The sequence below is a fragment of the Bufo bufo genome, chromosome 1, assembly GCF_905171765.1.
Source record: "Bufo bufo chromosome 1, aBufBuf1.1, whole genome shotgun sequence".
NCBI classification, from domain to species: Eukaryota; Metazoa; Chordata; class Amphibia; order Anura; family Bufonidae; genus Bufo; species Bufo bufo.
In genome coordinates this window covers 569436171-569451935 of record NC_053389.1, presented here as the reverse complement: position 1 = coordinate 569451935, position 15765 = coordinate 569436171, and the positions used below count along the sequence as shown (strand labels likewise).

Here is a 15765-nt window from a genome sequence, read left to right as displayed (position 1 = left end):
TCTGTGTGCTTTTATTGTGTAAAAAAACCGATTTGTTACATATGCAAATTAACCTGAGATGAGTCCTGTATGTGAGATGAGTCAGGGACAGGAGTCATCTCAGGTTAATTTGCATATGTGACAAATCAGTTTTTTTTTACACAATAAAAGCACACAGAGCTATGGGGACTGGGTATTGCGGATGTGCTAGCGGCCATCTAACAACCCATGTCCTCAGCTCTATACACAAAATCCCGGTGACAGGTTCCCTTTAATGATCTTCCATTTATACACACTGTGGAGACTATTATTGTAGCATGGCCAATAGCTTAATTGCTATAATTCATTCATTTCTTCATGACAATAGAGTAACATTCTTGTAATCCAGGCCATGCCACAGACACCAGATTATTGCATTTTTCAGAGCCAAATTAAATAAAAATCATACACACTTCTAAGTAGACATCCCTTAAAAAATCCAGAAGCTCACAGAAGGTATAGTACTGCTGCTCATTGAAGAGAAGCATTGGAGATTTGTTTTTCAGGCAATGGTACATGGGAAAAATCTGCAAATTATCTCATACCAGCCAAACCAGAGACAACCATCTGTTGACTACACTGTTTCATGGCAGGTGACTGTCTGTCTGGAGATACCTTCTCATCCAGGGAACCAGTGCAGTGCTGTCTACGGATGGGTGTCTCTGATTTGGAGTACCTTCTCTGAGCCGCATCTAATACATCTCATCCAACCAACTCTGCACTGATGAGTGGCAAAAACCCAATAAAGGTGTTGTCAACAGATGACTATGGTTTTTGCAGTATTAGTTGATTAACATACAGAACATCAATGCAAAGACAAAATTTCAACTTCCAATTAAGTTTTCCTCATTTCTTCTGTTCAGCTGTTGATACAAGAGTCACCATACCATATTCTGACACTCAAACTGTCTCTGTTGCCTTCTGATTGCATTAAAACCTGATTTTGATGACTTTTTCATGAATATCAGATCCTGGTGGATTATTTTTATCTGAACTCCAAAAGCATGCACATTTTCCCAGAGAGGCCACTTCAGCCCAGCTCCCAATGCCAACTTAGCTGTCCAAGATCAACGATACATATAATCAGTGCATATACAGTCAGGTGCATAAATATTGGGACATCAACACAATTGTAAAATTTTTGGCTCTATACACCACCACAATGGATTTGAAATGAAACGAACAAGATGTGCTTTAACTGCAGATTGTCAGCTTTAATTTGAGGGTATTTACATCTAAATCAGGTGAACGGTGTAGGAATTACAACAGTTTGCATATGTGCCTCCCACTTGTTAAGGAACCAAAAGTAATGGGACAATTGGCTTCTCAGCTGTTCCATGGCCAGGTGTGTGTTATTCCCTCATTATCCCAATTATAATGAGCAGATAAAAGGCCCAGAGTTCATTTCAAGTGTGCTATATGCATTTGGAATCTGTTGCTGTCAACTTTCAAGATGAGATCCAAAGAGCTGTCGCTATCAGTGAAGCAAACCATCATTAGGCTGAAAAAACAAAACAAACCCATGAGAGAGATAGCAAAAACATTAGGCGTGGCCAAAACAACTGTTTGGAGCATTCTTAAAAAGAAAGAACGCGCCGGTGAGCTCAGCAACACCAAAAGACCCGGAAGACCATAGAAAACAACTGTGGTGGATGACCGAAGAATTCTTTCCCTGGTGGAGAAAACACCCTTCACAACAGTTGGCCAGATCAAGAGCACTCTCCAGGAGGTAGGTGCATGTGTGTTAAAGTCAACAATCAAGAGAAGACTTCTCCAGAGTGAATACAGAGGGTTCACCACAAGATGTAAAACATTGGTGAGCCTCAAAAACAGGAAGGCCAGATTAGAGTTTGCCAAACGACATCTAAAAAAGCCTTCACAGTTCTGGAACAACATCCTATGGACAGATGAGACCAAGATCAACTTGTACCAGAGTGATGGGAAGAGAAGAGTATGGAAAAGGAAAGGAACTGCTCATGATCCTAAGCATACCAGCTCATCAGTGACACATGGTGGTGGTAGTGTCATGGCGTGGGGATGTATGGCTGCCAATGGAACTGGTTCTCTTGTATTTATTGATGATGTGACTGCTGACAAAAGCAGCAGGATGAATTCTGAAGTGTTTCGGGCAATATTATCTGCTCATATTCAGCCAAATGCTTAAGAACTCATTGGACGGCGCTTCACAGTGCAGATGGACAATGACCCAAAGCATACTGCAAAAGCAAACAAAGAGTTATTTAATGGCCAAGTCAATCACCTGACCTGAATGCGATTGAGCATGCATTTCACTTGCTGAAGACAAAACTGAAGGGAAAATGCCCCAAGAACTGAAGACAGTTGCAGTAGAGGCCTGGCAGAACATCACCAGGGATGAAACCCAGCGTCTGGTGATGTCTATGCGTTCCAGACTTCAGGCTGTAATTGAACGCAAAGGATCTGCAACCAAGTATTAAAAAGTGAAAGCTTGATTTATGATTATTATTCTGTCCCATTACTTTTGGCCCCTTAACAAGTGGGAGGCACATATGCAAACTGTTGTAATTCCTACACCGTTCACCTGATTTGGATGTAAATACCCTCAAATTAAAGCTGACAGTCTGCACTTAAAGCACATCTTGTTCATTTCATTTCAAATCCATTGTGGTGGTGTATAGAGCCAAAAATGTTAGAATTGTGTAGATGTCCCAATATTTATGGACCTGACTGTATATGACTGCTTATTGTAAAGATGATTCTGAGTAGTCTGCACCACCTATAGATGTTGTCAGGATTAACTCCATCCATGACTGTGCCAGGATATATTATACACTCACCTAAAGAGTTATTAGGAACACCTGTTCTATTTCTCATTAATGCAATTATCTAGTCAACCAATCACATGGCAGTTGCTTCAATGCATTTAGGGGGGTGGTCCTGGTCAAGACAATCTCCTGAACTCCAAACTGAATGTCAGAATGGGAAAGAAAGGTGATTTAAGCAATTTTGAGCGTGGCATGGTTGTTGGTGCCAGGCGGGCCGGTCTGAGTATTTCACAATCTGCTCAGTTACTGGGATTTTCACGCACAACCATTTCTAGGGTTTAAAAATAATGGTGTGAAAAGGGAAAAACATCCAGTATGCGGCAGTCCTGTGGGCAAAAATGCCTTGTGGATGCTAGAGGTCAGAGGAGAATGGGCCGACTGATTCAAGCTGATAGAAGAGCAACGTTGACTGAAATAACCACTCGTTACAACCGAGGTATGCAGCAAAGCATTTGTGAAGCCACAACACACACAACCTTGAGGCGGATGGGCTACAACAGCAGAAGACCCCACCTGTTACCACTCATGTCCACTACAAATAGGAAAAAGAGGCTACAATTTGCACGAGCTCACCAAAATTGGACTGTTGAAGACTGGAAAAATGTTGCCTGGTCTGATGAGTCTGTTGAGACATTCAAATGGTAGAGTCCGAATTTGGCGTAAACAGAATGAGAACAGGTATCCATCCTCTGATGGCTACTTCCAGCAGGATAATGCACCATGTCACAAAGCTCGAATCATTTCAAATTGGTTTCTTGAACATGACAATGAGTTCACTGTACTAAAATGGCCCCACAGTCACCAGATCTCAACCCAATAGAGCATCTTTGGGATGTGGTGGAACGGGAGCTTCGTGCCCTGGATGTGCATCCCTCAAATCTCCATCAACTGCAAGATGCTATCCTATCAATATGGGCCAACATTTCTAAAGAATGCTATCAGCACCTTGTTGAATCAATGCCACGTAGAATTAAGGCAGTTCTAAAGGCAAAAGGGGGTCCAACACCGTATTAGTATGGTGTTCCTAATAATTCTTTAGGTGAGTGTATATTAAAGGGAAATAAACAGATCTAAGAACTTAGTTAAATGGTTCTTGTAGGAGTATTTTGAGTATATAACCCCTTAGTGACAAGCCTGCTTTGGGCCTTAATGACCAAACATTTTTTTTTCTTCACTTTTTTATTGTCGCATTCCAAGGGCTATAACTTCTTATTTTTTCATCAATGTAGTCATAGGAGGGCTTGTTTTTTGTGGGGCAAGTTGTAGTTTTGAATAGCACAATTTTGGGGTACACATAGCTTACTGATTATTTTATGAACTCTTTTTTGTGGGAAAACTTTTTCATCAACATCATTTTGGAGAACATAAAACGTTTAGATCGCTTTTTATTCAGTCTTTTTAAATGGAAAAAAAGGTGTATTTTATTTTATTTAATATAGCCTTTTTAATCTTTTATTAGTCCCACAAGGGGACTTCAGTAGGCAATCTTTTGATAGCTTCTATAATTCTTTTGCACAGCTTATGCAGTACAGGAGAAATATTTCTACTGTCAGTGCTATAATGACAGTCACCAGCAGGCTGCAGAGGCACGGTCTGCTAAGATACACTTCAGGCACCTTCAATAGGCTTTAGACTGCTGTGCAGTGACATCTGCATACCGCAATGTTATTTGCAGGATGCCCGATGAAAGACAGCAGGAGTCCACTTGCTCTGTATACTGCTTAGATGCTGTGGTCGCTATTGACCACGACATCTAAGGGGTTAAATGGACCAGAACAGTGCTTACACTGGGCCGTGTAGTGCTTAGACTGAGCCACTGTAAGAAGGTGGTGACACGGTCTAAGGCCCCTTAGTGACCATCGTAAAAAGGCGTATGGGGGGTCACTAACTGGTTAATACTGATGACCTACCCTCAGGATAAGCCATCAGTATGTGACTGGTGACATTCGAACATCCAGCCCCTTGCCAATCAGCCTTTTGAAGAGGCTGTAGCGCTCCAGTCATTGCTGCGGCCTCCTCGCAGCTTACCAGGCACAGCGTTGTCCATTGGATAGTGGCTGTGCTTAGTATTACAGCTCAGTCCCATTCACTTGAATGGGACTGAGCTGCGCCTAGGACTGTGACTAATAAATATGACGTCACTGGCCTAGAAAGAGGCCATGGCACTTAAAGTTTCTTCAAACGGCTGATTTGCGAGGGGTCGGAAGTCAGACCTCCACCGATCAGATATTGATGACCTATCCTGAGAATAGGTCCATCAGTATTAACGCTCGAAAAACTCCTTTGAAGGAAATGTTGACAATGTAACACCATTTTACGGTTTACTTAAATAACTTATGTACATCAAATATTAATTAGTGTTGCAAATTATGTATCTCGAGTCTGCATTCCTAATTATGATGGCTGCACAGAACTTTTTCTGGTGATTCAGATAGGAACGCCTAGAAACACTAGCTGTAAAACTGCACGTCAGGTCACAAATATGTTTTTAAGAATGTGTCTGCTGACAAGCGTATTGTTTCCAGTTGCAAAAAAGAGAATTGTGAATGCAGCTCTGGAATATAGTGCAGGGTGTAATTCGGTGGGAATGTAAAATAAGTACAGGTAATACAATTTAGAACACACTGCAGACTTTTTTGTGTATATCTTTTTTGTAAACTGGTATTTAAAATGTTTGGCCACCATTTTTGCTAGCTTTCTTCTTGGTGTTTGGTTTTGGGTTTGTAAAAAATATATACAGCTTGGGCAACTTTAAACAGCAAAAAGTGAACAGATAGGTCCCCTTTGAGGAAATACAGATTAGTAAGGCACCCCTAACCTGAAGGCACACTTTAAAGGGACACAACCATCTAAAAAAAATGTTATCACATTTTAAAAGCCTATGAGTGACTATTTTATGTAAATTTGTACAAAAGACAGGTGGATAGTTTTCCGGGTATACTTTTTGGAGATCACCCCATGTATTCTAATTCCTGTCTTGACTCTTTAATTTCATCCTTTGTTTGGACTTTCCTTTGTTTGGACTTTCAGCACAGCAAATAGTCTCTCTTGATTTTCTCAGTCAGACCATTCACTACGGCCAGAGATGGACATTACACTGATAAATGTAACGCTCTTCTGTGGGCATTTTTATTAAGGTTTATCAGGAGAACAAAACTGTTATCCCAATTCTACTAATACATACTGTTATCCAAATTCTACAAATGTACTATTGTACCCACAGATAACATATTTCTCTCACAGCACCAGTAAATTAAACAATGGGTTACTTAGCTATATAGGAGTTTTTTTTTCTCTTTAAGTATTACAAAAGGACAGTATTGTGTATGTAATTTTAATAGCATTGTACTGCTAAAATGAAAAACAGTCAAAACGTCTTTAAAATTGTCTTCTAGGAATATTGAGCTTAAAAAAATACCCCGTTCTGATGGAAGTTTCTCTTTAAGCTGAACTGACTCTGACATACTGCAATCACCCCAAGAGGCACAGACCGAATATAACATAAATGGATGAAGACCATTGTGCTATGAAATAGGCCTGTGTACTTAAATCAGTCTAATAACTGCTGCAGGGAAAAATGTTATATAACAAAATTTGTTCATACTTTTTATTCAATTTCTATCAAAGTCGTCCTTGTGATAACAGGGAAGATAAACTTACAGTGAGAGAATAACACAATGACCCTCCACATACAGAGGAGTGGAGTTCTGGTGCTCCTAAAATGCATTAGTTCCTTCTGATTCATGAGCCAATCTCAATGAATGGGTCTATGGGATAATGATTTCTATTTTTATCACACGTCTGGCAAAAAGATGCCATCGCCCGCAGCTGCAAAATGTTCCCACGAAACTGTTATTATTACTTATACTTTCTTAAGTTTTCAGTACAGCGCTCAAAAGATGGGATTAGACTCATAAAGGAGCCAGGATCATAGCAGTTTTCAAGTGGGTACATAATAGGACACAATAAAGAGCAATGATTGTATTTGTATAATCTGCACAAAGAACCAGCATCCATAGACACTGTGTACCTGCACCTGTTCCACCAGGATACACCCCAGTTACCGTCTTGTATAGTGGAGGCATCTAAATGACTCTTAATTCACTGTCTACCTTCTAGAGAATGGTCTCCAACCTATGCCTTTCCACTAGTTCCAGTGCTTTTTTTCTAGACCCCCACCCCATTTCTGTGCCATTATTTTCGGCGCATGATACAAGTCAATTGTCTGCATTCTCCACGGCCAAGTGTCCATGACTGAGGCGATGTTCCATTGACAATGAATACTAGAGACCACCCACCTGACAATTCATTATTATTGGGCACTGCAACTAACAGCACCAATTGTAGGCAATTGCAGGGGTCTAAAAGAGAAATAAAGTGCAGGAGCCAGTGAAGAACCAGCTGTAAGGTATGGTGCCAGTTTTAGTTCCATGAAGAGGTGACATGTCCTTTTTATGAGTTAGGTGTTATTTGACATTTTATTCCTAAAGCCACTTTCAGAAGGCTGTATTTTAACAATCAGATTATGGTTGTAAGACCTGAACTTTCATGGTTCTATGAAGGCATGGGCGGACTGGCCAAAGACCCTACAGGGAAATATCTTGGTGGGCCGAGGCCTTACAAATTAAACTTATATGTCTTTGATGAAAATTAGATGTCTTATATACTATAGTATATAAGTAATCAAATTTTCTTGACACCAGTTTTACAGGGGTTTTCTAGGATTATGGCTCTTTTTAACCCGAGGCACCCCTGGAGTATTTGGTACCTACTGAAAAAATCATACTCACCTGCTCCCTGCTCCTCCGTTTCAGTGCCCTGGCTCTGTTTGGTAATTTTCCAGTTCCACGCCTCTTTACCTCTAGCAAGCGCACGGATGAGGTCATTTGTGCTGCTGTAGCCAATGGCTGACCTTATTGATGATGTGTCGCCAGGTAGCACATGACCCAGCAGTGGCATGTCATTTAGGTACACATCACCACTGAGGCCAGCCATTGGCTGCAGTGGTGCAGGTGACCCTGTCTGTACCCCAGCCTGCAGAAAACAGACCAGAAACCGGAATATTGCCAACTGCAGCCTGGGTGCTGGAACAGAGGGGCCAGGAGCAAGAGAATATGATTTTTTTTTCATTAGGTACCACATTAGGGGCTAGTTAAAAAAGGGCCATAATCTTGAAAACCCCCTTTAACCTTTGCAGGTTTGTATATGAAGGTCAGATTGATGTCAGGAGTTTCTATACATAGCAAATAAAGAAATGTGCTATCCATTATGCTAGCTGTGAAAGACTGGTGTAGGAACAGATCTCTTGATAACAAGGCAGATACAGTATGTAATAATATGTGCTACACTGCAGAACCATGGAAATTGCATCTCGGCTGGAGCACAGGCAGAGATACAGAATATAATGGCAAAGGAACCTACACATATGTCCGTGAAGATTGATTTGTTCAACTTTTAATGTATTTCTCTCAGCAACATGTTATATATCTTCAGGTAATTCTTGGGAATACATTGTGTCCAGCTGGGAGGCTTCGCAAGGTAATTTCAGATAACTAAATTGAAGCCGGGGTTCTGTATGCTTGTACCATATCATCAATAGATAGTGATAGGCAAGGATGATGTGGAAAGTGAGGGCTGGGAATGAATAGTACATGACGATCAGTGCCTTTCATCAGCTTCATGCAGAACGCTCCTCCTCGTTCTAGTCTATGTGTAATAAAACAGCCAGCCGTCACGTGTTTTCTCCTTCAGCTAGGTCATTGTCTGTTCAGTCTACAGCAGTTCCGACAGTTTGTGACCTATTTTTCAGATTCAGGAGAGGGATTAATATAAAGCTTGTATAAGAATTTGGTGAATCCATTACAGTATTGACTGCGCTCTATAGTATATGACATGTAGACTATTAACTGAAGAAACTGTACCAGGCTCAGTTGAGACTTACGGTAATTGGCGAATATCTAACGGATAAAGATGGTAAAAGGCGATATTGTGTTATGTCTAGGATAATGGACGTGACATAGAGATTCCCCTGTCCTTTTCTTTTAACCCCTCTGTATTACCTGCCTGCCCATAGGGCCCTGTATACACTTTAGCTATGGCATATCTTTATGGATTTTATCTGTTATGTATAGATAATGTTTTCAAATGTAAAAAGATAGATAGACACATAATTAGATAGTAGATAGATAAGATATGGATAGATAGATAGATAGATATATGATAGATAAGTACTCCAAAGACATACTGATAGGGACCTTAGATTGTGAGCCCCATTGGGGACAGTTGGATACTAATATCTGTAAAGCGCTGCGGAATATGTTAGCGCTATATAAGTGCATAAAAGAAATAAATAAAATAAATACGTATGAAATGGATAGATAGATAATAGATTAGGTAGAAAGAAAGAAAGGCAGGGATGGCTATTTGGACTAGTTTGGCCTCTCTTGTTTGCTATGATGCAGTAGGTCACAGGAGATGGGGAAGGATTGAGGTGGCCGTACACATTAGATATATGTCGGGTTGGTGGGATTGGCTGGCCATCAAATGTAGAAGATGATTTCAAATGCCTGATTCTCTGATGCTCTTGGAAAGATAAGCTGCTGCCAGAAGAGTCTACTAGCGGCATCTTCCCTGTCTTCCTACTGAGAACACATGCTTGCTTGGCTGAGCTGAGCAGGCTTGTATACGAAGGGATCAGGAGCGATAAGGTTGGGCCAACAGCCATCTTATGTGTATAGCTGACCTCCCCTTTACTATAGGAATCTGACCAACTTGAGAGTCTGCTGCCTCTCACTTTTTAGTCACAGAATATAAATGTGCCATTATTTCGAACAACTAGTAAATGAAAAAATAGATGGATGTCTGATGACCCGGCTGATCATTGTGCTCCTGACTACTACTTTACACTCTTGTCATTCTCTAAAACTCACAGTGCAATTTCAATATACTGTCCTGACGAGTGAAGTTGTTGACAACCTGTCTCCATCTGCAAGAGATAGATCCTCGCGTCCTGAATGTACGAGAACTTCAGCAGTTTTGAAAAAGGCCTACTGGTTACTTGTGCATAAAAGTTTTCAGCTTTGAAAAATTCACGTTGGATTTGCAATAAAATCTGGCATGTTTAAACTTAGCCTTACTTTGGCCATTTATATGGACATGGCCCCACAAATTCTGCAATAATCACCCCTGTTCTTCAGAACTGGCTTTGCACTTAATCACAGCAGCACGGTGATATGATATGATTAGGTGTTGATCGTGTGAGATAAAACCCGGATCTCTCCAGTGCAATCAAAGGAGTTGTCAGCCTTAGGGCTCATGCACACCATCGTTGCCTGTTTTGCAGTCCCCCAATTGCGGACCCGCATAACACAGATACCGGCCATGTGCATTCCGCATTTTGTGTAACGGATCGTCCGGCCCATAATAGAACCGTCCTATCCTTGTCCCTAACACAGACAATAATAGGACATATTCTATTCTTTTGCGGAACAACCATGCGGACAGTGGGTCTTTTGGAAACAATTTATGCGGACATACGGAAACAGAATGCATACATTAAATTCAGTTTTTTATTCGGGTCCATTGAAGTTAATGGATCCCCATATTGGCCAAAAAAAACAAAACAGCACGGAATGGAAAATAAGAAAAAAATAAGTTTGTGTGCATGAGCTTTTATGAGACCTACCATATGGCCATATTGTGGATCAGCGTTGTATGGATCAATAATATGGTGCCCATAGAATGCTGTGGGTTTAGCCTGTACCTCCATGTGTCTTCAATTTCCAACTCCATCAGAAAAAGATTGAATGGCACGCAGTATTACACATATATTTCCCCCAAAAAGCACATTTCTCACAGAAAATCATGAAATAAGCGCCCACTCCAACTTGTTACTTCTGTTCACTATAACTTTTGATCAGCGCATCAATGGACCAAAAGTGTGAACAGGTAATGGCCAAATCAGAAAAGACATCAATGTGCGGTCCATGTGGATCTTACCCCAGGTACTCCTACAAATCAGAGGAAGAAGTGGCGCTGGCGCTTACAGGAGTACTGCAGACCCTTAACTGTGCATTTCTTTGCAGCTGTGTCCAGTACTGCAGAGAAGCACACCTTGGCGCCCTGCGCCCTGGCCTTTATGTTATTCTCACTTGTGGGGATTTGAGGTTGGACCCACAACTATTAAAATATTGATGGCCAGGCTATCAGTATTATATCCTAGAAATAAGCAAAAGGTGGAGATGTAGGCAAAGAACCCCCCGGCCCCATCACCTGTGCAGATATGAGATAGATAGATATAAGAGAGAAGTCCAAGGCAACACCAACCGTAATGTAAATCTGGAGTGCCAGCGGTACAGACGCAACCAGCTGTCCACACATGTAGCAAAAAGAAAAGAAAATGCAGCATATCCGATGTGGTGAAAGAAAAAAGTGATCTTTTATTCACCCGTGCGACGTGTCAGTCCGCTTCCTGGGACCGTTATCAAGCCGTTATCCTAGGAAGCGGACTGAAACGTTGCACGGGTGAATAAAAGATCACTTTTTTCTTTCACCACATCGGCTGCATTTTTTTTTCTTTTTGCTAGATAGATAGATATGAGATAGATAAATAGATATACAGACACTAGATAGATAGATAGATAGATAGATAGATAGATAGACCAGGAGGCCGTGGAGGATGAGGCTCACTTCCTGTTTTATGGTGCCCCAAATACTCAGCAGTGAGGGACTCTAACTTCAGGAGACTGTCTGATCTCTGCCCAGACTTCACCTCCATGGAGGAGGAAGAAAGACTCTCCATACTGCTGGGCGAAGAGGAGAACACAGCGGCCATAGCAGCACAATATATTACTGCTTGCCATAGACTGAGAGGAGCCTGATATACCATAGACTCCTATATCCCCATCCTGGACATGGCCCCATTCCCCAACCCTACCTAATTATTCCCCACTTGCTTTGGCAATGCTAAAATGTATTTAGTCCTGCCAATAAAGCTTATTTTATTTGCTAGATAAATAAATAGATATGAGATAGATATATATGAGATAGATCGATACATAGATATAAGATAGATAGATACAAGATAGACAGACAGATAGATAGATAGATAGATAGATAGATAGATAGATAGATAGATAGATACTAGATAGATAGATAGATAATAGATACAAGATAGACAGACAGATAGATAGATAGATAGATAGATAGATAGATAGAAGATAGATAGATAGTAGATAGATATAAGATAGATAGATAGATAGATAGATAGATAATAGATACAAGATAGACAGACAGATAGATAGATAGATAGATAGATAGATAGATAGATAGAAGATAGATAGATAGTAGATAGATATAAGATAGATAGATAGATAGTAGATAGACAGACAGATAGATATTTCTCCTTGAATCTTACAGGTGACACATAACATGACCACATGAAACAGTCCATTGGTAGCTGTAGTTTCTTTGTTATATTATTAGGAAGGAATAAGAGAAGACACTGAACACTGCTTGTATCTTGCGGCAATCCTTACATCTCTTTTATGTCATACAATATGGGAACGCCAACGTTAGTAACACTAAACCCCAACCTAGGTCTGGTGTACACAATGAGAGTCTGATATCAAAAGAAAGTGGATGAAGGTCAGAGGGAGTTTTTTTTATCAAATGTTGCTGCCAGCAATGCCATTGTAGCAAAAATGAAAAAAGCATAAAAAGCATGAAAACACATTGCTTATAACAGAGAAATATCATAGCGCCATTGCCTGCCTTTACATTTCAGTGATTTCACGTACCATGTATGCACAGTGTAAGCATCCCTTATACACAAATTATTTACAAATCTAGCAATACATTTAGTATTCTGTACAACTCATCATCTTCTCGCATTCTGTGGTTTTACACAGGACTGCACATACGGTATTATCACTTAGTGGCGATACACAAGCAAGGCAACTTTAAGGAGTCATCATACTGAGCTCTGCTGCATGCAGACAAGCTCCTTCTGTCCATGTGCTGACTACATTTTCACGTTTGCAGTATATTTTAGAACATGTGAATATGTCCTCTCCTTTACACATCTGTCTTCCAAGGATTTCATCACTATCACCTTCCCTGTCACCATGTCTGTCTGCAGTAAGAGAGTAAACAGTTGCTATATCCTCACAAACAATTCTGCAAACCCACGAGAACAAGTCTGGCAAACCATTCGCTACGCGATAAAAAAAAAAAAAAATCAACCCAAACCTCATGTCTTTGCACAACTGAAACAAATGTTTGCACACTGAAAATATTCACTTGGAATGTTTGCAGTTTCGAAAAAAGTTTTATTTTTTTTCCTGTAGACCTAATTAACTTTCATCTCTTTCGCTGAATATTTAAATTTTAGTTCACGTTATTCCAAAGTAATTTAATGTACAATAATTTGCAATATTCTAGGTTCCTGGACTACATAAAGGGTTAATAATGTCCCTCTTCTACATGCACTTTTTGCTAGTTTACTTACCCGTTCTCCGCTTCTCCTTCTCAGTGATCCATATGGTATTTTGAACAAAAGTCTGCGGGCCCTGCCCGGGGTCACGGCGGTCTGCAGCACCATCCCTGTATGGCAGCCTGTGGTGGGTTCTTCGCAGGGGCTTTGCACAAAGGCTGGAGAAGCCCTTCCTGTGCAATAGCTTGTAGGCTCCTCCAGATTTCTCATATATCAAATGACTGAGCAGCTTTTACTTTAGAGACCTTTTCTGAATCAAGATGTGGCTTGTCTGGAGGGTGGGAGGGGGAATAGAAACACAGTGCCTAAAAGCATGTTTTAAGAAGCAAATCTCTGACTTCCTCCAGTTCCCCTTGCATACTTTGCACTGATTTTAGGCTGGAGTAATGCTTCCAGGGAGCGTGATCCAAAAATGTCAAAGTCACTTCTTCTAGCTGCAGATGGTAACCAGGTCACTTGTCTAATCAGAGCTCTAACAGACTTATTAAACATCTGTCATGTGACCGTACGCCCTGCGCTTCATTGGCTTTCTGGATACAGTAAATCACATGACCATGTGAAAAAAATATCTTTACCATCGCCATCTGGTGCTGTGATTAATGTTAAATCCAGCATACAGCTTTTCTTTGGGATGTGAAACAAGAAAACCTGGTCTATAGACAGGAACATTGCATTGTCGGGAGACAATGGGAATTATACAAATCCTAGTAATTTATAAGAATGAGAAATAAATATTTATACTGTTTGTAATATTCTATGAATCCTTTATATATACTTGTAATGTTGACAAACATGTATAGTACAACAGTGACTTTGCATAGATCCATGTTGTCAGAGGTGTAACAAGGACCCATGTGCCCATAGCAAAGCTTGGCATGGGGCCCCACACCACCATGACAACCTTTGGTAGAATGAATATGAGTAGCTTATGATTATGCGCAGAGATGATGCACACAGTGATGCCACAATGGTGGGATCATGTGCGTAGTGAAGAAAGGGCACAGGAATAATGTGCGCAATGAGGTCACAGTACAGCAATGAGGCTCATAGTGATATCACAATAGTATGATAATGTGCATGATGGATCAGTGATGTCACAGCACAGAAATGCTGCAAAAAGTAATGCACTCTTCCGTTGTCCATGTATATCCCTAACTATCTTTTTGGAGATGGGCCCTCTTAGTTACTGGCTGCTACCTTGGTGGTTACACCCAAACTTGTTGTTTATGGGGCTCACAATCTAATTTCCCCATCTCAAGCAAGCACATATAGGACTATCTTCGACCATCTTTATAGGAAGCCTGCTAGCTTTGGGGGGGTTTGAGGAAACTGGAGAATATGGACAAAATACATTTGAACAAGGGGAACCTATTCAAACTTGTGGTAGTTTTTACACTTGTCATATACATTGCTGCTGGATACAGCATTTAGTAAATCAGAAGTTCAGGCCTTTAGAATTTGATGGCCGAGATGAAGGGTTTTGTACCAATAATGAATAAACAGTTACTTGAGGTATTCAATCACCAATATTAGTGATTAGATTATAGTTTGGTTCTATTGGCGTTAAACGGTACTTGTACTGTCAACAGCTCTCCTTGTAAATGGATCTTTGAAGAACACATGTCATCAATATGTATTAGGTGGGGGTCCCACCTCTGGGGCTCCAACAAATAGGAAGAATGGCCATTACCTGTCCACTGTTTGACCAGGCGAGGTACCACATCCAGCTATAAATGGAGAGGTGGCCATGCACGTGTATTCCATCCTATTCATTCTCCAAAAAGGTGAAGATCCCAGAGACATCTCAAACACTAAAAGAGGTTGTCTCGAGTGGCAGCTATCATGTAGAGAAAGTTAATACAGGCCACTTACTAATGTATTGTTATTGCCCATATTACTTCCTTTGCTGGCTGCCTTCATTTTTCCATCACATTGTACACTGCTAGTTTCCATGGTTATGGCCACCCCGCAATACAGCAGCAGTGGACATGCTTGTAGTTTGGTCATTCCTGGGATCTTCTGAATGAAAAGTTTTTGTTTTAAATCTTTTCTTTGCTTCACCTTTTCTTTACTACATTAACGCTAAATATGTCCTCAATTATCACGTTGAGGGTACTCCCATTTTTGGCCTTCTGGCACTATGTTTCATATCCTGTTCCCACAAGCATGTTTTGCATAGGAAACTGATGTCTCTCGAGACTCAGGAGCTCAGTTTTAGTTATAAGACTACATTTTGAAGGAAACTATCACGTTTCATCTTAAAGCTTGCCAGAGGAAACAATGAAATGCTACAAGACATTGACAAAATGCATGTTTACTCTGAGTCATGTCGTATGAAGCCGTGCAAAATTCCCACATCTGGCAGTGAAACAGTTAAGGTCGCATTAGTCTGATGTGAGAAACTGGTTGAATAAAACAATCATTCCTTGTTCATAAGTGGTTCCATATGTC

At 40.6% G+C, this 15765-nt stretch overlaps 1 protein-coding gene across 2 annotated transcripts in view; it reads right to left on the bottom strand.

Moving 5' to 3' along the window:
* FRMD4A (FERM domain containing 4A) overlaps positions 1 to 15765 on the bottom strand; it is a 337700-nt gene that overhangs the window by 276278 nt on the left and 45657 nt on the right. The window contains exon 1 of one of the 2 annotated variants that reach the window (XM_040413152.1): positions 13330 to 13679. The exons of the other annotated variant lie outside the window; for it this stretch is intronic. Within the exon in view, the coding sequence (XP_040269086.1) occupies positions 13330 to 13524 (195 nt within the window). The 5' untranslated portion in view covers positions 13525 to 13679. Of the gene's footprint in view, positions 1 to 13329; positions 13680 to 15765 lie in introns of those variants that run through there. 2 annotated transcript variants of the gene reach the window in all.